We start from the raw sequence: 24411 nt of genomic DNA, 5'->3' as shown, positions 1-24411 counted from the left end.
ATATATGTCTACCATGTGAAATGATTACCACAATAAAAAATAAACCTGTTAGTTACCTATCATGTTACCATTTTTGTGTGTGTTATGAGAACACTTAAGATTTACTTTCTTACCAAATTTCAAGTATACAGTAGATTATTATTGACTGTAGTCACTAAGCTGTATATTAGATCTCCAGAATTTTTTTATCTTAAAACCGAATGTTTGTACTCCTTAAACAGTATCTCCTCCTCTGTCTCCCCCCAGCCTCTGGCAACTACCATTCTACTTATTGTACTATGAATTCAACTTTTTAAAAAAGATTCTACATATGAGTGAAATCATGTAATATTTGTCCTTCTCCGTCTGGTTTATTTCACTTAGCATAATGTCCACCAGGTTCATCCGTGTTGTCATAGACAGCAGGTTTGCATTTTCTGATTGCCAAAGGCAGCTGTTTTTCCTGTCTCCTGCATTTCCTGTGTCTAGAATTAAAGAGCACAAAGCTCAGTTACGTTTTAAATGTAAATCTCAATGAAAATTTCATAAGACAGAAAATGATTACAAATATTAAATTTCTAATTGTGCCTGTGGGCAAATGTCTCTTCCTGTGCTTGAATCAAATGCTTATTTGAGCCTATGCTTTTCACAAAAATGGGCATTTTTAATGCACGTTTTTAAATTGAAATATATTTGTTACACATATAACATTGTGTAAATTTAAGGGTGTACAACATGTTGGTACATTTACATATTTTAATATGATTGCCATTGTAATGATAGTTAGCACCTCTATCATGTTACATAATCATCATTTCATTTTAATGATTGGAATAATTAAGTTCTAATGTCAGCAAGTTTGATAATTATACAACAGTATTGTTGTCTATATTCACTATACTGTGCATTAGATCCAAAGGACTTATTTACTGTTTACTAAGTTTGTACCCTCAACCATCTGTCCTATTCCCCTACTCCTCAGCCCCTGATAACCACCATCTTACTGTCTTTATATAGTACTTGTCTTTCTCTGTCTGACTTATCACACTTAACATAAAGTCTTCAAGGTCCATACATGTCAGAAATGGCAAGATGCCCTTCTTTATCATGGCTGAATAATATTCCATTGTATACCACAACTGCTTTATCCATTCGTCTGTTATGGGTATGTAGGTTGTTTCCATATCATGGCTATTGTGAATAATACCAGAATAAAAGTGAGAGTGAATCTCTTCAATATTTTGTTTTCATTTCCTCTGGGAATATAGTAAAAAGTGGAATTCCCAGGTAATATGGTAGTTTTTTTTTCTTTTCTTTTTTTTTTGGCTGTGCCGTGTAGCATGTGGGATCTTAGTTCCCCAACCAGGGATTGAACCCATGACCCCTGCAGTGGAAGTGTGGCGTCCTAACAACTGGACTGCCAGGGAATCAGGGAATTCCCTGGTAGTTCTATTTTTAATTTATTGAGGAACCTCCATATTGTTTTCCATAGGGGCTGAACCAACTTACATTCCCAACAACAGTTCCCTTTTCTCCTCATCCTTGCCAGTGTGTGTTATCTCTTGTCTTCCTGATGATAGCCATTCTAAAAGATGTGAGGTGATATCTCGTTGTGACTTTGCTTTGCATTTCCCTGACAATTAGTGATGTTGAGTATCTTTTCATTTATCTGGTGGGCATTTGGATGTCTTCTTTGGAGAAATGTCTGTTTAGTTCCTCTGCCCACTTTTTAATCAGATTTTTTGTTATTGAGTTTTATGAGTTCTTTATATATGTTGGGTATTAACCCCTTATAAGATATGTGGTTTGCAAAAATTTTCTCACATTCTGTAGGTTGTCTTTTCATCATTTTGATTCTTTTGCTGAGCAGGAGCTTTTACGTTTGATGTCCCACTTGTTGATTTTTGCTTTTGTTGTTTATGTTTCTGGTGTCATATGTGAATAATCATTGCCATGAACAGTGTCAAGGAGCTTCTTCCCTACATTTTCTTTTAGAAGTTTTATGGTATCAGATCTCTGGCACATTTTGAGTTAATTTTTGTGAGTGGTGTAAGATAGGGGTCCAATTTCATTTTTTTGCCTGTGTTTATCTAGTTTTCTCAGCACCATTTGTTGAAGAGACTATCCTTTCCCCATTGAGTGTTCTTGGTTCCCTTAACTCTGTTTTTGAATATTAGTTGACCATACATGGAAGGTTATTTCTGGACTCTCAATATGTTCCATTGGTCTGTGGGTCTGTGTTTATACCAATACCATACTGCTTTAATTACTATAGCTTTGTAGTATACTTTGAAATCAGAAAGTGTGGTATATCTGGCTTTGTTCTTTCTCAGGATTGCTTTGGCTATTCTGGGTTTTTTTTGTGGTTCCATACAAATTTTAGGATTGCTTTTTCTGTTTCTTTGAATTATGCCATTGGAATTGTTTTTTCTGAATTTTGAATTTTATTTTGAATTATGCCATTGGAATTTTCATAGGGATTGTGTTGAATCTACAGATAGATATGGGTGGCATGGACATTTTAACAATCTTTGCATCCATGAACATGGGATTTCTTTCCATTTGTTTATATCTTCAATTTCTTTCAACAAAGTCTTGTAGTTATTTATTTATTTATTTTTGTACAAATCTTTTACTTCCTTGGTTAAATTTACTCCTAGGTATTTTATTGTTTTTGATGCTATTGTGAATGGATAGTTTTGTTTTCACATGTTTTATTATTAGTGTATAGAAATGCAACTCATATCTTTATGTTGATTTTTATATCCTGCAACTTTACTGAATGTGTTGACTCCTTATAACATATTTTACTTGAGTCTTTGGGATTTTCTATATATAAAATCATATCATCTGCTAATAACAACAATTATACTTCTTCCTTCTCGATTTGGATGTCTTGTAGTTCTTTGTCTTACCTAATTGCTCTATCTAGGACTTTTAGTACTAAACTGAATGAGAGTGGTGAGAGTGGGCATCCTTGTCTTGTTCCTGGTCTTAGAGGAAAAGCTTTCAATTTTTCACCATTGAATATAATGTTAGCTATGGGTTTGTTGCATATGGCCTTTATTATGTTGGTATGCTCTTTCTGTACCCAATATGTTGAAAGTTTTTATCATGAAAGTATGTTGTATTTTGTGAAATGTTTTTTCTTCATCTATTGAAATGATTATATGATTTCTATGCTTCATTCTTTTAATGTTATATATTATATTTATTGATTTGTGTATGTTGAACCATCCTTGCATCCTAGGGATAAATTCCACTTAGTCACTTTCTTTTTTTAATTAATTTGTTTTATTTTTGGCTCTGTTGGGTCTTTGTTGCTGCATGCGGGCTTTCCTTTCTTTAGTTGTGGGGAGCGGGGGCTGCTCTTTGTTGCCGTGCATGGGCTTCTCATTGCGGTGGCTTCTCTTGTTTTGGAGCACAGACTCTAGGCACTCAGGCTGCAGTAGTTGCGGCATGTGGGCTCAGTAGCTGTCGCTTGCAGGCTCTAGAGTGTAGGCTCAGTAGTTGTGGCGCACAGGCTTAGCTGCTCCGCAACATGTGGGATCTTCCCGGACCAGGGCTCAAACCCGTGTCCCCTTTCTTGGCAGGCGGATTCTTAACCACTGCACCACCAGGGAAGCCCTGATCATTTTCTATGATTCTTTGAGTGTGTTCTTGAATTCCGCTTGCTAATATTTTGTTGAGAATTTTTTACATCTATGTTCATCAGGGATATTGATCTGTAGTTTTCTTTTCCTGTAGTGCTCTTATCTGCCTTTGGTATCAGAGTAATCCTGGCCTCATAGAATGAGTTTGGAAGTGTTCCCTCCTCTATAGTTTGAAAGAATTTGTTAAGGACTGGCATTAATTCTTGAAATTTTTGGTGGAATTTCCCTGTGAAACCACCTGTCCTGGGGTTTTCTGTGTTGGGAGGTGTTTGATTACTGATTTAGTCTCTTTACTTGTTATTGATCTGTTCAGATTTTCTATTTATTCCTGCATCAGTGTTTGTAGTTTATGTGTTTCTGGGAATTTATCCATTTCTTCTAGGTTATCTATTTGTTGGCATATAATTGTTCATAGTAGTTTCTTATGAACCTATGTATTTCTGCAGTATCAGTTATAATGTCTCTCATTTCTAATATTATTTTCTTCACTTGTTTTTTCTTAGCCTAGCTAAAGTTGTCAATTTTGTTTATCTTTTTGAAGAACCAGCTCCTAGTTTTGTTGAACCTTTCTATTGTTTTTCTGGTCTCTATTTCATTTATTTTCACTCTGATCTCTATTATTTCCTTCCTTCTGCTAACTTGGGGCTTACTTTGTTCTTCTCTCTAGTTTCTTGAAGTGATGTTGTTTATTTCCAGTCTTTCTAATACATGAATTTATCACTATAAACTTTCCTCAGAACTGCTTTTGCAGCATCTCATAGGATTTGATATGTTGTGTTTCCATTTTCATTTGTTTACAGATAGTTTTTTTGTGTCCTTTTTGATTTTATCTTTTACCATTGGCTGTTCAGAAGCGTGTTGGTTAGTTTCCACATATTTGTAGACTTTCCAGGTTTCCTCTTGTTGTTGATTTGTAGTTTCATACAATTATGGTCAGAAAAGATAGTTGGCATGATTTCAGTCTTAAATTTGCTAAGACTTGTTTTGTGTCCTATCATATGATCTATTTAGGAAAATGTTTCATGTTCACTTGAGAAGAATGTTTCTTCTGCTGCTATTGGATGGAATGTTCTATATATCTGTTAAGTCTATTTGATCTAAAGTATGTTCAATTCCAACCTTTCCTTATTGATTTTCTGTCTGGGTGATCTATCCATTGCTAACAGGGGGCTATTAAAGTCCTCTAGTATTGTTGTTTTGTTGTCTGTTTCTCCCTTCAGACCTGTTAGTATTTGCTTAATATATTTAGGTGCTCCTATGTTGGCTGCACATATATTTACAATTGTTATACTTTCTTGATGTAATGACTCCTTTTATCATTATATAATGACAGTCTTTGTCTTTGTTATCATTTTTGGCTTGAAGGTCTTACTTTGCCTGATAAATATGTCTATCCCCACTTTCTTTTGGTTTCCACTTGCCAGTAGCATCTTCTTCCATCCCTTTAATTTGAGCCTATATGTCTTTAGAGCTGAACCGAGTTTCCTGTAAATGGCATGTAGCTGGGTCTTGTTTTTTTACCCATCCAACCACTCTATGCCATTTGATTGGTGAATTCAACCATTTACATTTAGAGTGATTATTGATATGTAAGGCCTTACAACTGCCATTTTATTGTTTGCCTTGTGGTTGTTTTATGTCTCCATTGTTTCTGCCTGCCTTGTAAATTGTTGGTTTTCCATGGTGGAATGCTCTGTCTCTCCTATTTTTAGTTTCATGAATCTATTCCAGATTTTTGCTTTGTGGTTACCATGAGGTTTACATAAAACATCTTATAGATAAAAAAAAAGTCCATTTTATGCTGATAGCAACTTATCTTCATTCACCTTTAAAGATTTCCACCCCTTTTCTCCTCCACTTTTCTTTCTTTCTTTTTCTTTCTTTTTTTTTTTTGGTCGTGCCATGCAGCATGTGGAATCTTAGTTCCCCAACCAGAGATTGAACCCATGGCCCCTCCAATGGAAGCACAGTCTTAACCACTGGACCACCAGGGAAGTCCTTCTCCTCCACTTTTCTATTTTCAATTTCACTATTTGCCTCTTTTTATGCTGTGTATTCATTATCAAATTATAGTGGTTATAGTTATTTTTAATAGTCTTTCCCTTTAACCTGTATCTAAAGTTAAGTGATTAACATACCATTCTAATATGGAATTACAGTTTTCAGATTCTGTCCATTTTTCTCCTTTACCAGAGTATTTCATATGTCATCATCTCACTTTTTAGTTCTTTCATTTCAGTTGGAGAACTCCTTTTAGTGTTTCTTTACAAAGCAAGTCTAGTGGCGCTGAACTCCCGCAGCTTTCATTTGGCTGAGGAAACCTTTATTTCTCCTTCACTTTTGAAGTATAACTTTGCTGTATAAAGTATTCTTGGCTGGCAACTTTTATCTTTCAATAATTGGAATATGTCAGTCCACACTCTCCTGGCCTATAGAATTTCTGCTGAGAAATCTGCTGATAGGCTAATGGGGTTTCCTTTGTAGGTTACTTTCTCTTTTCCTGTTGCTGGCTTTAATATTCTTTATCATTGATTTCTGAAATTTTCATTATAACGTGTCTTACAGAACATCTTTTTGCATTGTGGTAATAAGGTTTTCTATTAGCTTCATGTACTTGTATGTCCAAGTCCTTTCCCATGATTCGGATGTTCTCAGCTATTATTGTCCAATTAGTTGTTCATCAGAGGGGAGAGAAGAAAAGAAAAACTCAACTATTATGATGCTGACATCATTCCCCTAATGCACTTTAAATTTGGATTCTGCTACTGATAGCTGTGTCTTAGCAAGAAATCATGTGGAGTATGAAATTCTATAATACTCATTTTAATTCAACGTTTTCTTTATTAAGTATATAAAATATAAAACCTTAGATTTAGTATAAAATAACAAATATTTTATACTTTATTACAACTTTCCCTAATTTTAAACTTATTTACTACTTTACAGTTTTTGTCCTCTGCCTGTTATATAATTGTTTCAGTATGTTTTAGCTTAGGCTTTCTAATCATTTTTTGGTCTAATAATGTTCTATCTTTCATGTATGAAGATAATAGAAGGAAATGTGCTTTGAGGTATTTTTCACAGAATTTATGCACTTACAATGATCCTTCTATTTATTTTTGCTTACCAACCTAGGTGTGTTGATGTGATTGACTGAATTTAGGAGAACAAACTGTGTGGTCTTGAACTATTGTAGGAATAAGCTGATGTACTAATACAGTTTTTTTGGTACAACAACCCTGTAATAAGTCCTCAGTTTGGATTTAATGTTGTTAAGTGTCCTTGTTATTGATCCTTCTATTTTTTTTTAAGTTTTTTATATCACCATTTAATATTTGAGGGTCTAGTACTAACCTTTGAAGTCAAGAGAATAAATAGTATATCTTGTGCCACACTCAACAAATGTTCTAAAATAGACACACTTTTTTCTAACACTAGAATTTTATAGGTTATTGATAGATTTTACTTTTTTCCTATAAAATGGTGGGATGGATAACTAATGGAGAGGACAGTGAAAAAACGAGTAACGTAAGAAAAGAAGCACATCCTTATAATTCAGGATGCCAAAAAGTGAGGAAGGCAAAGCTATTATTGAAGACTAGATGAAAAAAGTCAGTCTGGTTCTAACCTTATTAATTTGGGACACAGTGTTCCATATTGTAATTTTGAAACAAATAGAATTTGATTACATAAAATGGTGCATTAATATCCAACATATACTAGAATATTATACACTTCAAATTATGATATTTTTCTGTTCCTTTTTTCAAAGACCATTCAGTATTATTAATTTCTAAAGGTAATTAAATAGCATTTAAAATATTAATAGAAAAAATAGATTTCAGGAGAATCTTTATGTGCATTTTATTCAGTTTTAATTAATTCTTTAATATGTTCTTCATAAAATTTGAGTCTTCTTGTGGGATAACTGTGACCTTGTATTCTCTCCCTTTTACTCTTCATTACCACTTCTAATTTATGTGGAGAAAGCACAGGAAATTAAGCCAAAATAAGTTAATTTTACTGTTTGTTACTCACACTAGTAAAATTACCCATAAGAAAAATAATATGATGAAGTATAGCAGGTATAACATAGGGAAAAGATCCATAAAGGAGGAAGTGACCAGTAATTCATGATAGAAAACATACAGGGTAGGCAGAATATTTACAAATATTAGATATAACGCAACAAAGTGAACTAGAAAATTTAACATAAAGACATTCAAAACTTGTAATGGTATTAGTACTTAAAATGTGATGAGTGGTGATATTTGGTCCTAAACAAACGTATCTAATAGGAAGGTAAGGAGTAGCAGTGCATGTTAAATGTATTTACAAATCCATAGGCCAAAATGTGGCTGTGCTATGAAAAACAGTGTGTAGAGATTGAGTGAGAAATTTATATTGGATTATATTACAGACTGGACAGTATGGATGATGCTTTCCTAATGGAGAGGTAAAAAAGCAGGATATCTATATCAAACTAATAATGAATGTCCTTTTATTCCTCCCCACTCCAATTTAGTTATTATGTTGAGCCATTTAAAATTACTACTTCTATTTGTAGAAAATGGTTGAATATCAACAATTTCATATGGTTCAATCCATATAAGAATACCCCCAAAACACCTTTAATGTTCCAATTAGCATATGGGGAAGGAACCTATAGATTTATTAAAAAGGAATAGATAGAATAAATTTATAACTAAAATGTAAGTGCTGGGGATAATTATATTTTGCTTTAGTCTTCTCTATCAAAGAGGAAGATCTCTAAACTGTAAAGGATAGAGCTAGCATGGTTAAAAGAAAAGAAAACCCAAGATGCATGAGTACCTAGCTGCTTTAAGAGTCCCAAATGAATTAAGTCACAGTATACTAAACCAGTTTTCACTGGCAGGTATACTTTGTGAAATCAGAGTAGACAAGAGAAATGGAAATGACCAATGGACAAGTATACAATAAGGGAACAAAGAACAGATCTTTAAATTATTGATCGGTGAACTTAGCTTTAACCCCAGGAAAATTTTAGACAGGCTTATTTAATAAGTGATTTGTGTACTTTTAGAAAAGAAGAAGGTGATCACTAGAACCTTAAATGCATTTACTAGAAAAGAATGTTTAACTAACTTTAATCTGACTATTAGATAGCATAAGGCAGCTGTTTTAGAAAACTAATGTAGTCTTTGCAATCTTAAATTGCATTTATAGAGGCATAGCTGGAAATAATCCCCTGTACTCTGTGCTTATCAGACCACTGGGGATATTTTGTGCAGTTGTTTTTTTTTTTTTTTGGCCATACCACGCGGCATGTGGGATCTTAGTTCCCTGACCAGGGATTGAACCCGCACCCCCTGCATTGTACGTGTGGAATCTTAACCACTGGACCATCAGGGAAGTCCTTGTATTGTTTTAAGAGGCTCAGACATTGATGAACTAGAGACTTACCTTACCAGAAAAAAGCAACCACAGTAGTGTTTATGGTGAAATAATGCTTTTTTCTATAGGGAATGATAGGAAAGAAAGGTGTTTGTAAATTATGGCTGTGAGTAATATAGAGGAGACCTCACATGTTGAGAGAAGACTTAAGGCACAAATGATAGCTATCTTTAAATATTTCATGGGTTACCATATAAAAAAGGGATTTGACTTTTTTTTTAAGTGTAGCTCTCAAGGGCTAAACCTGTGATTCTCTGGAACTTGGAGGGAAAGAAATTGAGCTCAGTGAAAGGTAGAGTCTCTGCAAAATTAGAGCAGCTCAACATATAAATCATTCATTTTTGAGAAATAATCTTCTCTTTACTAGAAGTGTATAGGCAGAGGCTGAATGGCCATCTACCAGATACATTATAGAAAGGATAATTTTGTGGGGAGGGAAGCTGGACTAGAATTGGTAGTTCCCAAATTTGGCACAGCATCAGCATCACTTGCAGAACTTATTAGAAAAACACATTTTGAGATATATATATTTATGCAGATCACTTCATTAAAGTATCTTATTCATTCCTGCAATTGAGTAAACGATGAAAGCTTTTTGCCCAGTGGAATAATGTAAATTCCACAAGGATGGGAATCTTGTTTGACTTGTTTATAAGTTGTATTCTAGTATCTGTCACAGTGCTTTAGCTCATAGTAGGTTGTCAACAAATACCTTTTAAAGAGAGAAAGCAATTATTCCGTTTGTAGCTGTTTATTAATCTCTGTGACTTAAAAAGTTTATAAAATACACTGAATAAATCTTATCTTGTTATTACTTGAATCTTTAAGCATTTTGGTCTCTTGTTGGGTTAGTTCATATATCATGTTTTAGAGAACAGTTTGGAAACTTATCCTACAAAGATTTAAAGAAAAACACTTAGGAGACATAGTGGATTCTGAATGTAATATTTCATATTTAAATACATTTTATATGTATGTATATTTGACTAGTTTATCTACTAATTGAATTTGTCAGCATTGCTAAATACAAAGAAATTATTGTGACATCAAAGATGTTTTTCTCAAAAGTTCTTAATGTATTTCAAGACAAGGTTGGCATGTTCACATCAGTACTCAAGAGAAAATGCCCTGTAGCTGATTGTTCGAAACTGACTATTACCGTATCAGCTCCCCAGATAGAAAGGTGTCATAATTAAGGTGTACTATTTTTCAAGGTTGCCAGATCCTTAACAACAGTGGATGGAGAAGCAGGCATTTTGTTCTGACTAAAATTATGTTGATTGATTGCCCCGTTCTAACCAGTGTTTTGAGGGTTGTATTGTCATTTCACTTTTGTAACTTTGAGAGCTACATTCCTTAGTAAATTGAAGCTGAGATAACGTTTACTCTTTATAGTGTTTTTGAAATACTTAAGTAATCAAGGTAATTAATTATATATACTAAAACTTATTACATACCTTTGAAATACAGTAGATTTTAGAAGGCTTAATATTGAGATTGCAATAATGAATAGTGGATATATTGGCATAGGATTGTGGGATTTTTTAAAAAATTTATTTGTAGTTGTTTCTCATTAATACTTCATTCTACTTTGTTAGGGTGAAAGTTTAAATTGCTCATCTCTAATCTTGCATTCTGCTTATAATAGAAGAAAAAAACAATGCATTCAAATAGTACATTTGATAGATATTTATTTTTTAATTTTTTAAAAAATGGGTATATATTTTATTTTATTTATTTATTTATTTGCTGTGTTGGGTCTTTGTTGCTGCATGCAGGCTTTCTCTAGTTGTGGCGAGCAGGGGCTACTCTTCATTGTGGTGCACGGGCTCAGTAGTTGTGGCTCGCAGGCTCTAGAGCACAGGCTCAGTAGTTGTGGTGCATGGGCTTAGTTGCTCCATGGCATGTGGGATCTTCCCCGACCAGGGATCAAACCCATGTCCCCTGCATTGGCAGGTGGATTCTTAACCACTGCACCACCAGGGAAGTCCCTTATTTTATTTTTGACTGTTTTATTTTTATTTATTTATTTTTTTATTGACGTATAGTTGATTTACAATATTAGTTTCAGGTGTATAACTGATTCAAAAAATTTTATAGATTATACTCCATTTATAGTTATTATAAAATATTGGCTATGTTTCCCTTTGCTGTACAATATATCCTCATAGCTTATTTATTTTATACATTGTAGTTTGTACCTCTTAATCCCCTATCCCTAACTTGCCCCTTCCCCCTTTCCTTTCCCTATTGGTAACCACTAGATTGGTTACCAATGGTCTATTCATATTTTCTATTTCTTCCTGGTTTAGTTTGAGGAGATTGTACATTTCTAGGAATTTGTCAATTTCTTCTACATTGTCCAAATTATTGGCATATAGCTTTTCATAGTAATCTTGATAGAGACATTTAAATACAACACAGTCATAATTGTGTGTGTGTGTCCCTTTATTTTATTACTACTTTTGAGGAAAGGAATAAGGACTCTAAGCATCCCTCTCCCCCGAAGGAGCTATATAATATTTATGCTAGAAGAATGAGATCTACTTTCTAGTAAAATACTCAAGGATTGGTCAAAAGTGAACTCTTTTTAATTGTATTTTTAAAGTCAGTTATCAGCCATTACAAATTTCAGAAAATGTTCTTGATAAAGGATTCTTTAGAGATGTAAGAAAAGCAAAAAGCATCAGTACTGAAAAAGAGTGGCTAAATGGAGAATACATGCAAAAGAGTGTTGACAGAACTCCTTATTGTATATAGAGCCTAAGACCTGTTGACATTACCAAATGACTGAGAAAAATGTATAAATATTATCATCTCAGGTGCTATATGAATAAACAAAAATCGCTGAGATAGGAAAGAAGGAATATTTGATGATCCTGCTGTCGAATATGCGATATACCATATATAGGAAGTTTTTGAATAGCTGTTAGTGGACTAGAGAACCTAATAGAAAACTTGTGTTTAAGATAAAAATGTATTATTAGAAGAGTGTTAAGTGAAACTTTAAAAAATCTATACTTTTATCACAAAGTAGTTGTTTTCATTTTTCTTTCTAGTCTTTATACATATATGTATGTGTTTTTTGTATAATTTAAATCATAATCTACTTACAAGTTCATATTTTATATTTTTTGCTTTGTAGTTCCTAAATTGTTCCACATTGATGGAGTTTTCATATTTTAATTATTAATTTTTACAGAATAGTCCATCATATATTCTGTAATTCTGATTCTTTCTCTATCTCTGCTTTTCTGATATTTTTCTTCATATTGATGGTGTTTTTTGTTTTTAAACTTCAAACTGGTTTTCAACCAGGGGCAGTTTTTCCCCAGGAGATGTTTGGCAATGTCTGGGGATATTTTTGCTTGTCACAAGTTGTTGGTGGTAGGGTGTTAATAGCATCTGGTGGGTAGAGGCCAGGTATGCTGCTAAACATTCTACAAGACAGACCCCCACAACAAAGAATCCTCAGTCCCAAATTTCCAAAGGCCAATAGTTCCAAGGTTGAGAAATCCTTCCTTAAAAGTAACACACCTTTTCCTCTATATATTTACAGAATATGAATGTAAAAAAAGCAAAGCAGAAGTAATGGTTGATTGTTTCAAGGAGCTCAGAGCAGTAAGAAATGTTTGACTGGAGAGGGAAGATTGCTAAAGTCTAAAAGTTATGGTGCCTGCTCTTCCCATCTTAGAGTTGTGGCCATTTCTAGAGGTTGACATGGGAAGCAACTGCCAAAAAGGAAACCTCTTACCTAGTACTGATACTTATGGATTTTCCACTATTATTTATTCAGCATCTCGACATAAATACTAAGATTTCTAATGTGTTCTTATGATTTGCATTCAAAGTTGGATTTTTCTATTCATCATTCAATTTTTGTCATTTTATCAGTTTGAGATGGCCAGTGGATTGACCATTGCCTGGAAAAGACTTAATTGCTCTTAAGATTGAGATGTTGAAATGTTTCTTATTTTTGATTGTGGCATGCTTCTAATTGTACTAATCTAGCTACAACTCAATTCTTGACTTAATTTTGCCTTGTTTCAACATAAAGCTATTATTATTTATACTATATTATTATGAAGTATGGTAAAATTTTGCCTTGCCTCAAGGTCACTTTAACTTTTAAGACTTATATGTTTTGATTAAAATATAATATGTTGGATGCTGAATACTTTCAGTGTATAAGGGAAGACTGGTGGAATGTCACAGAGGAAGTAGGTGCTTGTATATCCTTATAGGGAACAAGATCTTCGTTTTAGGGAAGTGAGTAGAATCCAGGTGGTATTTGGAGGAGAATTTTGCAGATTTATGCTTTATTCTGGCTGCTTTTTAAGAAAATTAGAACACAAAATAAACAAAAAAGGAGACAGGATCTAAGATGACCTTATAAGAGATGAATTCTCAAAAGTTCATTGATTAGAGGGAGAGTCTATAGTTTCTGAAACCAAAAAGGGGGGGAACCTATAGACAAGTCTAGAAAGGATTGTTTGTTACTGAAAATCTATGTGGTGTTATAGCTTCCTTCCTCTTTTTACTGTATAAATCTCTTGTATTACTCTTGAATTTTTAGGCGCAGCTGTTTACAGGGTGGATGGGTGTGAGAAGGTAGGACAGGAGTTCATAAAATTTCCTATATACATTTTAAGATGTATTATACTTAACCAAATACTGTTTTTATTCTAAAATTCTTTCATGTTATGGTAAGATTTACCTATATATATTTAAAGTTACAGTGTCTTTGACTGAAGTATACCAAGAAAGGCAAAATGGGATTGTACTTGGGAAACCATAGTAAGGTAAACAGAAAATCAGACTTCTGGGATTTGAAAGAAGAGTACTCTTAGTGCTTTGTGGTAGTGAACTTGAGTTCATAAAATCATGAAATGTGTGATGGAATTTAGACTTCTCACAGCGTAGAATTGCTATGGTGTGTGTACCCTGTTTTGTTTCATCATAATACTGATGATTTAACTTCATGTTAAATGTAGTTTTCACTTTTAGGTTTTAAGAAGTGAATCCCCTGTTTTCTGTTTTTCAGTGAATATCACCTCTGCCAGGCAATTAACCGGATGTAGTCGCTTCAGCCATATTTTCCCTTCATCTGCTTACCAGCACATTAAGATGCATAAGAGAATTCTGGGGCACTTGTCATCTGTCTACTGTGTAGCATTTGACCGAAGTGGGAGAAGAATTTTTACAGTGAGTTTAAAATTAATGATACTATAGCATATTAGAGATTTACAACAATGGAAGCTAGGCTTCATGGCATTGAATTATGCTTTGTAAGCAGTTCTTCCTTTTTAGACACATGCATGCAAGAAAAGATGAGTGGAAATTGAAAATCTTTTCTCTTTCTATATAAGTAAATGGATGAACTATAATGACCTCTATATTTGGGAAATCTAATTTTAAAAAAATAAATCTTCAGGAGGCCTTATAGTCTAGAGGTGGTTAATTTATGTGAAACAAGTTTATCTACTCAATTGGTTTCATTCCCTTTTAGCAAACATTTATTAAAATGCATTTTCTATTGGTGCCAGTTCTGCTTAATTAATGATTACATCATCCTTATAGTTGAATAGGTGAACTACATGTTTAGTAATGAAGATTACAGTTATTGTATATATCTCTCTTTGAATTCAATAGTAATTATTTTTGAAATTGGATTGTTAATAACCAGATCATATTGTGTGCTTTAGAGTACAAAATTGTAGCACACTAATATTTCCAAGTAAAGGCTTAGTCTCATTGTTTCAGTACTAAGTTAATGTAGAAGTGTAGGTAATGGCATAATTTTCTTTTTAAATTCCTAGGCTACAACAAAGGAAGTGGTTTGTATTTTGAGAAGTTCGACTTCTTGGAGTTCATTACAGACTCTTCCATTGATGTTTTCATGACTCCAAAATGCATCACCTAAGTATATGGGTGTTGATGATGATGAGGATGATGATTTTCATCTTTTTATAAACAGATAATTATTAAATAGCTTATCTACCACAGTAGAATTGCTTTTTACTATTTAAAGCTATTTTGAAATTCTCAGTAGGAAGTTCCACATAATATTTTCCCCAGAGATTATTAACAAAGTCTCATGTTTGCATGTAGATTTTGGGTTAAAGTTTTAAGTATTTATAGTGAAAAAAATATTCAAGCAATTAAGAAAAAAGGCTGTCAGGTGTAAGGAAAGAAATAATGACAGAGATAGTTAATGCCAAATCACTTAAAAGTAAAAAATATTTTGAGTTGTCAGGATTGGTAGTAGTTTTGAGGAGTTATTCACATATGCCATTATCAGTTTGGACAGTGCTTTGTCAGTGCTGTCATTTGGGCATATTTTATATTTTCTACTCGCTCCATGTTATATGAAGAAAAGAGACTAAAAAGTAAAGGCTTAGAAGTAACTTAATAAAATTCTCCTTTGTTTTTGCTTTTTCTGTGGGGGGAGGGGGAGAATTTCCGCTTTCTTGTAAATCTTCTGTCCTTTTGTGTTGCTGTAGGGTTCAGATGACTGTTTGGTGAAAATTTGGGCAACAGATGATGGGCGCCTTCTTGCTACACTTCGAGGGCACTCTGCTGAAATTTCTGACATGGCTGTTAACTATGAAAACACTCTCATTGCCGCAGGCAGCTGTGATAAAGTTGTAAGAGTGTGGTGTCTTCGAACTTGTGCACCAGTTGCAGTCCTTCAGGGACATTCAGCTTCTATTACTTCCATACAGGTAAGAAAAATAAAAAGATACCTCTAGTAGATGTAATAAGAATGAGAATTCTCTTGTTTTTTGTTACATCGTGTGGATTATACAAAGAAGGGCAACAGAAAAATATTGATTTCTTAAGGGCTTTGTCCTTACCTTGCAGACAGGTATTTTTTAAAGTTCCCTTTTCATATAAATCTGTTCCCTTTAGAAATAAGTAAAGAGGTCATTGAAAAGTTTTTTCAAATGTAGTGTAAGACATCTTCTTTATCTCATTTGTATTTGTGAAGAAGGGAAAAGACGGAATTGCCTTAAGGAACAACACCAGTACCTTTTAGGCAGGATATAAGTAGCTTCTAATTTGAATATTGGCATACTTTGTGTTGATATTTAATGCAAAATGTTTATCAGTGCAGATTTAGTGTATGTGTGTGTGTGTGTGTGTGTGTGTGTGTGTGTGTATGCGTAGTTTAATATTAGGGAAATTTTTATTCTTAGTTTCAGTCATTTCTTATTTCAACTAGATGTTTGACATACAATACATTGAGTTTTTAAATATTTGTCCGTATAGTGTTTTTACCAGATGTTGGTAGTGAAAGTCCTGGATACTCCCCAAAGAACTTTGTTCTCTTCTTTGTGTTGACAGCAAAACAGAGGAATCCTTCTGACACTGTCTTTTATTTTGGTCAAGCAGATTACTTTTGTGGATGAGATAATTACTCCCATTCACTTTTCTTTGTTCTTTAATCACTAATAAATATGCCAATCAGTTTTTGTGTGTTATTTAAATAATATATAACCTGTTTATGAGGCCCTAGCAAGAATTAGATTCAACATATATTGGATTTGAACATTTTTATGTCAAATTTTTGATTAGTTGAAATTATTTTTTGGATTTTGTTTTGGAATATTACTAGTTACTTGTGTTCCCACCATCCTATCTGACAGACTGTTTCTGGAATTTGGAGATAGTCTCATACAACATAAAAAATATGAATATTTGTTTATACTGGAAATGTTTATGGAACTGTTTGGCTCCTTCATAGTTTCATTTGCTAGTTTCTGTCTCATTTGATTTATGTGTGTAAGTGCCCTAGAGATCCATGGACCTCTTTGTTGTTGTTTTTTTTGTTCTACAAATGAATTTTTTTTTTTTTGCGGTACGCAGGCCTCTCATTGTTGTGGCCTCTCCCGTTGCAGGGCACAGGCTCTGGACACACAGGCTCAGTGGCCATGGCTCATGGGCCCAGCCACTTCGTGACATGTGGGATCTTCCCATATCAGGGCACGAACCCGTGTCCCCTGCATCAGCAGGCGGACTCTCAACCACTGTGCCACCAGGGAAGCCCTATTTTTAAAATTTTTAATTTAATTTTTATTTATTTATTTGGCCGTGCTGAGTGGCTTGCAGGATCTTAGTTCCCCGACCAAGAATTGAACCTGGGCCATGGCAGTGAAAGCTCCGAGTCCTAACCATTGGACTGCCAGGGAATTCCCTATTTGGGATTTTTAAAGCTCATGAGCATGCTAGAGACCCTGGTTTGATTTTCAACCTTTTCCTGTGTCCCAGGTATCAGGAGCCTAGTGGCTTTTCCCTTCTCTGATTCTCTTCTGAGGACCTGTAAAATACTGAGAGTTAGAGCCTGAGAATCCTACATGATAAAGACCATCAGATAGTAGTCATACTTTAAATTGGCAACTCAAGTATATTTTTTTAATCTCTTTTTTCCACAATGATACATACAGACATTTGACCTATTTTATGTTATCCATTAAAACACATGAAGATGATTTAAATTTAAGAATGGTGAAATTTCTATCATACTTCATTGAAATTAGAGTTTAAAGTAAAATGTTAAAACCCAATACTTAGACATTAACTTCCTTATCACTGTTTTAGACTTACTTCTGATGCATGCCTTTTTCATGTGAACTATAAAAAATTTATATGGTTGCTATATAAGCGTGTATTCAGCAGAATTGTAATGATTTAACTAGTAATGACTTTGTTTTTTCTCCATTAAAAGTAGTAAAATAATAATATTAAAGTGTGATGTTGAATAATTTTAAAATAATTATCTTTAGGGCTAAAATATTTTATCCTAAATTCAATGAATGACTTTTCTAGTTTTTTGATATTTTCAAATTTTATAAGGTATTCATTAATCTAGGAAATTTAAATAACTAATTTCTTGAAACTGAAATTAAGCTTGAACATGAAAGGTTTCTATTTTAATTAAATTTTCTTTTCCAGTTTTGTCCATCAACTAAAGGCACAACCAGATACCTCACTTCTACTGGTGCTGACGGAACTATCTGTTTCTGGCAATGGCATGTAAAAACAATGAAGTTTAAGTAAGTTTAAAATTGGGTTAGAAATTTTTCTTTATCACTTTGAGAGATTCTTGATAGTCCATGTATGTAAGTATATAAATTTATATATGTATGAGTGTGTATGTACATATCCATACCTACTTCAATTAGGTGTTAGAGATTTTAGAATAAATTTTTTATGAAACCAATGTTGAAGAGACTATTTAATTTATACACAAAATTTTGATAAGGAGTATTTGTTTCATTTCTTACTCTGGTAAGAACACTTTGAACCTTTCTTCATGATGGTAGTAAGTAACATGGTAATTTCTTTGTAAAGCTAACATAATTATACTGATAGCATAAAGTATATTTGTAAGTTTAAATGTATTTTTAACTTCAATAATGGGAATAGCACTTACTACTTCAGTTTTGTGGTTTCTATAATATTGATGATAAATCTGTCAATATCTAGCAGTGTGCTAAAATTCTTGCACATTAAATGAACATGATGAAAAATAAAAACATTTTACTTTTCTCTTAGAGATCGCCCAGTGAAATTTACTGAGAGATCTAGACCTGGAGTTCAGATATCTTGTTCATCTTTCAGCTCTGGTATGTGTAAAAATTGAATGTTTTGAGTATCTAAAATATTGAATAATCCAGTTATAAAAGATTTTTCAACTGTAAAATATTTTTTAATTTTGTGGAGAAAAAATGCATATGTTTGAGAATTAATGGAAACATGCTAAAAATGCGAACAATATGTTATAATAGACAGACCTTTGTAGACTCTAATTAACATGTAATACATTTTGAGTTGTTTTCTTATTTACAATTAATATGTTTTTATATAATACAGAATTTAGTTGGTAAAAAGTACAGCCTTCCCCCAATACTCATACACAATTCAACACTAAAATCCTGCCCTGACTTTTCAGAAAACATGTACGGTGGCTCCATGTAGAAGACATGTTCACAGTATGTAAACAGTGCTTTTCTACTGCTAAGGATTATGTGCTGGTTAACCTTTTCTTTTTTGTTGTGGTAAAATATAACACGAAATTTACCATTTTAAGAACTTTTTTTAAGTGTACAGTTCTGTGGCATTAAGTATATTCACATTGTTCTACATACATTACCACCATCCATCTCTAGAATTTTTTTCATCATCCCAAAAGCTGCTGAGTTTTCACACTCAACTACTGTAGCCACTATACAGAGAATTGTAGATATAGGTTATTTTATAAATAATTTTGGAACATTATGTTTTTACATAAAATATGAAGAAATGAATTCCTCAACGCCTTTAATGTTTATGATCCAAAGGCCTGTATTTAGTGTATAGTTGGTGGATTTTTGTTGGGTGAATGGTATAGTTGTTCTTTAAATATTCCTCTTGTTTTTCTTGAATTTTACTTATTTTTCCTCAGAAATGTTAATATGTCTTTAATGGTTAGAAAATAACCTTATGCTTCTTGAAGGCTTTTTAATTAACAAGGTAATGTATAACTAAGGAAGCCATCAGAGGGTTTTAAAAATTCTTTGGTACAATGTTTGTTTGTTTTTTAATCCTCTAGGTGGTATGTTCATTACAACAGGTAGCACCGACCATGTGATTAGAATATATTATTTGGGTTCTGAGATCCCTGAGAAAATTGCTGAATTAGAGTCACATACGGTAAGAACAAAATGAGAAACTTAAATATGTTGCTTTCTTTTTAAACACCCCTGGAAAATTGGTTTTATTTCTTCTTTTCCGATCTCTACCCTAATTTAATATAGATTGGTACTGAAACCTATATGGTAAGATGTCTCTTTAGTAATGAAGATCAGTGTGAAATTCTGGATTTAGTATGGTTGTAGTATTTAAGACAATTTCTATCTGACTGTATGGGAAGGGAAAAATATATATTACAGTAATAATTTACAAAAATCCTCTTCTAGCTTGCTTTATTTTATTAATTATATAAGTGTTTGTTACTTCGAAGCCTATACACTTATTAAAAGACACATTAAAGTATGTCTTAGGAAAAAATTCTTTTTACTGAATTTGGCTCATTGATCTTAGTTTGATTATTTTGAGAATGCCATCAGACTCCTGAAATCTAATCCCATTTAGTTATCAAAAACATCCTTCCATACAGGGGACAATTTTATGCTGGGGTGACAGCCATTGGTGCCTGGCATTTTTCCTCCCAAGCTCTTTCCACTCTCCTGTGACATTTTCAGGAATCTTGGAGCCACTACTGTTTATTCATATCCCTGTGTACCTTTCACTTCTTCCTTCTGTTTATTTCCTTACCTTCTCCAGGTAATTATTTACTGTTGAATATGGGAGTATTTCTGTTTCAGCTCACTGTTATATCTCATGTTCCTCATTGTCAAAGCTGTATAGTCAGCATTTGAAAGTACTCAGCTTTACAAGTCTTACTGTTACTGTTCCTACTACTATTGACACTTTATTTGGAATAGTATTAGTACATATCAATAAAACACACATAATTTCCCTGAAAGATGACTTTTAAAAAAAGATATTTTGTGAGTTCCAGAATCAATCATGTTCCTGAAATTTGTAGTAAAAGATACCCCTGTTAGAAACCTTTTCCTTGAGCTTTTGGAAACAGCCTCCTGCTTTTGTCTTACCATATAAACATAATTGGATATTCTCCTTATGAAAAGTTACTGAACCTAGCTGAGCTCTCACCTTGCTGTTACTTATTCCTAGATACTAAAATCCTGGAATATTATGTAAATTGTGAAAGAGAAAAACTTAGGAAATATATAAAGATCTCAATCTGAGACTATCCAGTGGGAAAAATCCACTTGTGCTAGAGCACACAAAGGAGGCATCTTTACAGTTACCACCCAAGCAAGGTGTGTATACAGTGCAGTCAAATTTATTGAGAGCTGAGAGAGGAGGAGGTAATAAATGAATGGGAAATAATTGAGGGGGGAAAGATGAAGAAAAACTGATTGGTAGGGTTTTTTTGGCAAGGGCCTAGCTAAGAAAAAATCAGAAAACTTAAACATTCCCTGTTGAAATCAGTGGCGGCTGTTAGTCATTGAAAGTAAGATGTCCTTCCAGAACATCTAAAATCAGTTATTGCAACTGGCAGTGAGAAACCCGAATCTGTCAGATAAATACTCAGTGAAATCATGGAACAGTGTGAATCACAGATACGTCTGAACATATGAAGACGGTTTAATACGTTTTTAAAATGAAAAAATAAATACGAAGACATTTAATATCTGAGCTTTTTATTAAAAATTAAGTTCAAATAAAAAAATAATTAAAAAATTAAGTTCAAGTGTAGTTCAATAATTGTGGTTTGTCAAAATGTTTACAACATTTGAAGGTACATTACTATAATATAATCACTACAATGCACATTATATTTGTAAAAGTATAGTTTAGTCATTGTAAAGGAAGGTTCAAACAACAGTATCTAAATTATAGAACCTAAAGACGGTCAAATGAATTCATTGTAAAATAATTAAATAAACCATGTAAGAAACAGGACATTATTGATTTGTTTTCTAAAATTAAAAAAAAAAGTTAAGTGAGGAATTTAATTCAACTACTATTAAATGAATTTTTTTAAGTTGGCGTTTTAGATTAGTGTGCTATCTTATTATGGGGAATATAATAAACTATCATCTATTCAGAACTATCTGTCTCTTGAGATTATGGTTTAGAAACAGGTTTGCTTATGTCTGGTTTGTCTCAAATTACTGCTGATAAGTATTCCTCCTTAGTTAATGTATTGTTTCAGCCGTCATTAATTTTTTAAAGAAAATTAGAGGGTTTTTTTAAAGAAAATTATAGCATTAAAAAATCTACTCCATGATACTTTCATATGTGAATATGACGGGAAGAGTACTTTATTCATTTTAAAAATAAATTAATTCTGACCAAAAATCTATTGTTTTATGTTTTAGGACAAGGTTGTTGCTGTTCAGTTCTGTAACAATGGAGACAGGTAACTATGTAGTACATATCTATATAAACAGATGTTTCACATATTTTACCTGTATTTCTTCAGAAAACACTACTTCTACTACATTTTTTTTTCTGTCCAGTCACTTAGGCTGAAAGCCCTTGTCTGTCTTTGATGACATGCTTACCCCAGGTCTTCTAAGCTCCCATCTAAGTAGTAGCCATAGTCTATCAGTTCTTCCTTTATTAGTGATTTTCCTTTTTCCATTTCTGTTATCACCCATCTTAGTCAAGAATTCCATTATTTGACCCATTACCTTCAGTTTTCTTTTCCCTTCTAAATGTATCTTGTCCGTCTCTGTCAGATGAACATTGCCCTGTTCAGAAATCTTTAGTGTTTTCTCTTTGTTTATAGAACTCAAATGTTTTAGCCTGGCATTCAGAATTCTCTTCAACTTGACTTAGACCTACATTCTTTTCTTATCTACTATTACCCATTTAAATACTTAGATCCAGCCCAATCGATTTAGTCATCATTATTATTACATCCCATATACATTCTGTTATCCATTCTTTCACTTATACTTTACCTCACACCAGAAATAATCATACCCTACTTCCTTTCACTCCTTTTCTATCCCGCCTATGTCCTCCCTCTCCCTTCTGCTCTCCTTCCTTTTTATTTTCCTTCTCCCTCCTGTCTCTTTTTCTTCTCTAAGTTCTATCTTCCTTTTAAGGTTCATACCCTACCTGAAGCCTTTCCTGACTGCTTGAGATTTTAGCTGTCTTTTCTTCCTTTGAGTATCTGTATTGCTTACTGTCTCTACTACTCATATGATACACAATTTCCTATGTCTGTAAATCAGAAATTATATACAGGTATTCATGTACCCTCTCAAATGTCTGTTCCCCAGAAGGTGATAATCTTCTGCCCTGGTCTAGAAATTGACCTAGAATAGATTTAAAAATTCAACCACTTAGCATAAATTTGTATCCTTATCTGTCTATAAAGACTTTATGTGGGTGACCATGTTTTATTATTAAATATTTTTCAAACACTGGGTGATTACTATGATGAATGTGTTCATCTTTGTTAAATGCGAGAGTAAATAATGATGGTCCACAAAGAGTGATGTTTTTATTAGGAATGAAAAATCCTTAAAATAATTTTTAAGTTGGTTTATTGCACCCTACTGAGCTATAAACTGGAAGGTTTGTACAGCTACTATTCTTTCATTCTAGGAGTATATGAATTTTTTAATTCTTTGCCTTTTTCCTTAAATGAGAAACATTATTTTATCTTAATTATTTATGTGGCCAGTAAATACATCAAAAGATGTCCAATTTTACTAATAATCAGAGAAATACAATTTAGAATAACAGTAACAATTTTTTTCTTTCAGAATGACAAGATATTGAAGAATGATAACACCCGATATTGACAAGGGTTTAGGGAAAATAGACACTCCCCCACAGCCTTGATGATACTGTAAATTGTTTTAAAAAAAACTTTCAGGGAAACAATTTGGCAGTATGTCAAAAGCTTTCAAAATGTGCCTACCCTGAAGGGGGAATATAAGGGATAAAAGATTCAGGAAGAGAGTATAAATTCTTCATGAAAGAGTCCTTTATACTGTTATACTAGGAAAATGTCATTGATTTGACAGCTCCCGGTGTGTGCATCTGTGGCCAAACCTGAAGCTGAGACAGAATAAAGCTTTTCTTTCTTAAAAAAAAAAATGTGCCTACCCTTTGACTCAGCAAAGATATATATATATAAGGTTTTACAAAGATGTGTATAGAGATATTCATCACAACATTATTTATAATGGCAAAGACTGGAAACAGTAAAAATATTCATCATTAGGAGGTTAATTAAATAAATTTTGATACATCCGTATTGTTGAACATTTATTGAAAGTGATGGTAGTTTTTATATTTGTAAACATAGAAATATATCTACAAAATACAGTTGACCCTTGAAAAGCATAGGTTTGAACTGTGCAGGTCCACTTATGCAGATTGTTTTTCAATAAATACATTAGAGAAAGTTTTGGAGATTTGTGACAATTTGAAAAAACTCAGACAAACCATGTAGTCCAGAAATATCAAAAAATTAAGAGAAAGGTATGTTATGAATGTATAAAATATATGTAGATACACATATAACACACAAAATAAGTGTTAGTCAAGTGTTTATGTTATTGGTAATTCTGGTCAACAGTAGGCTAATAGTATTTAACTTTGGGGGAGTCAAAATATACACGCAAAGTTTTGATTGTGTGGCAGTGTGGGGGTCGGTGCCTCTAATCCCTACATAGTTCAGGGGTCAAACTGTACACTTAAAGAAAAACATTATAAAACATTATATGTAGTGTAATTCTATTTT

The 24411-nt window shown here is 33.0% G+C and overlaps 1 protein-coding gene across 5 annotated transcripts in view; it reads left to right on the top strand.

Annotated features, from left to right (window-relative positions):
- The window catches only part of BRWD3 (bromodomain and WD repeat domain containing 3), a 127673-nt gene that overhangs the window by 35749 nt on the left and 67513 nt on the right, over positions 1-24411 (top strand). For 4 of the 5 annotated variants that reach the window (XM_029240647.1, XM_029240650.1, XM_029240649.1 and 1 more), the window contains exons 7-12: positions 14113-14273; positions 15572-15793; positions 18024-18124; positions 18627-18697; positions 19663-19763; positions 22025-22065. In XM_029240647.1, the coding sequence (XP_029096480.1) occupies positions 14113-14273; positions 15572-15793; positions 18024-18124; positions 18627-18697; positions 19663-19763; positions 22025-22065 (697 nt within the window). Of the gene's footprint in view, positions 1-14112; positions 14274-15571; positions 15794-18023; positions 18125-18626; positions 18698-19023; positions 19064-19662; positions 19764-22024; positions 22066-24411 lie in introns of those variants that run through there. The other variant, XM_029240651.1, reaches the window with a different exon arrangement.

This window comes from Monodon monoceros, unplaced genomic scaffold (genome assembly GCF_005190385.1).
Source record: "Monodon monoceros isolate NGI ecotype Baffin Bay Population unplaced genomic scaffold, NGI_Narwhal_1 Super_Scaffold_22, whole genome shotgun sequence".
Classification (NCBI taxonomy): Eukaryota; Metazoa; Chordata; class Mammalia; order Artiodactyla; family Monodontidae; genus Monodon; species Monodon monoceros.
Note: the sequence above shows the minus strand (reverse complement) of the source record. Positions and strands in the feature narration are given on the sequence as shown.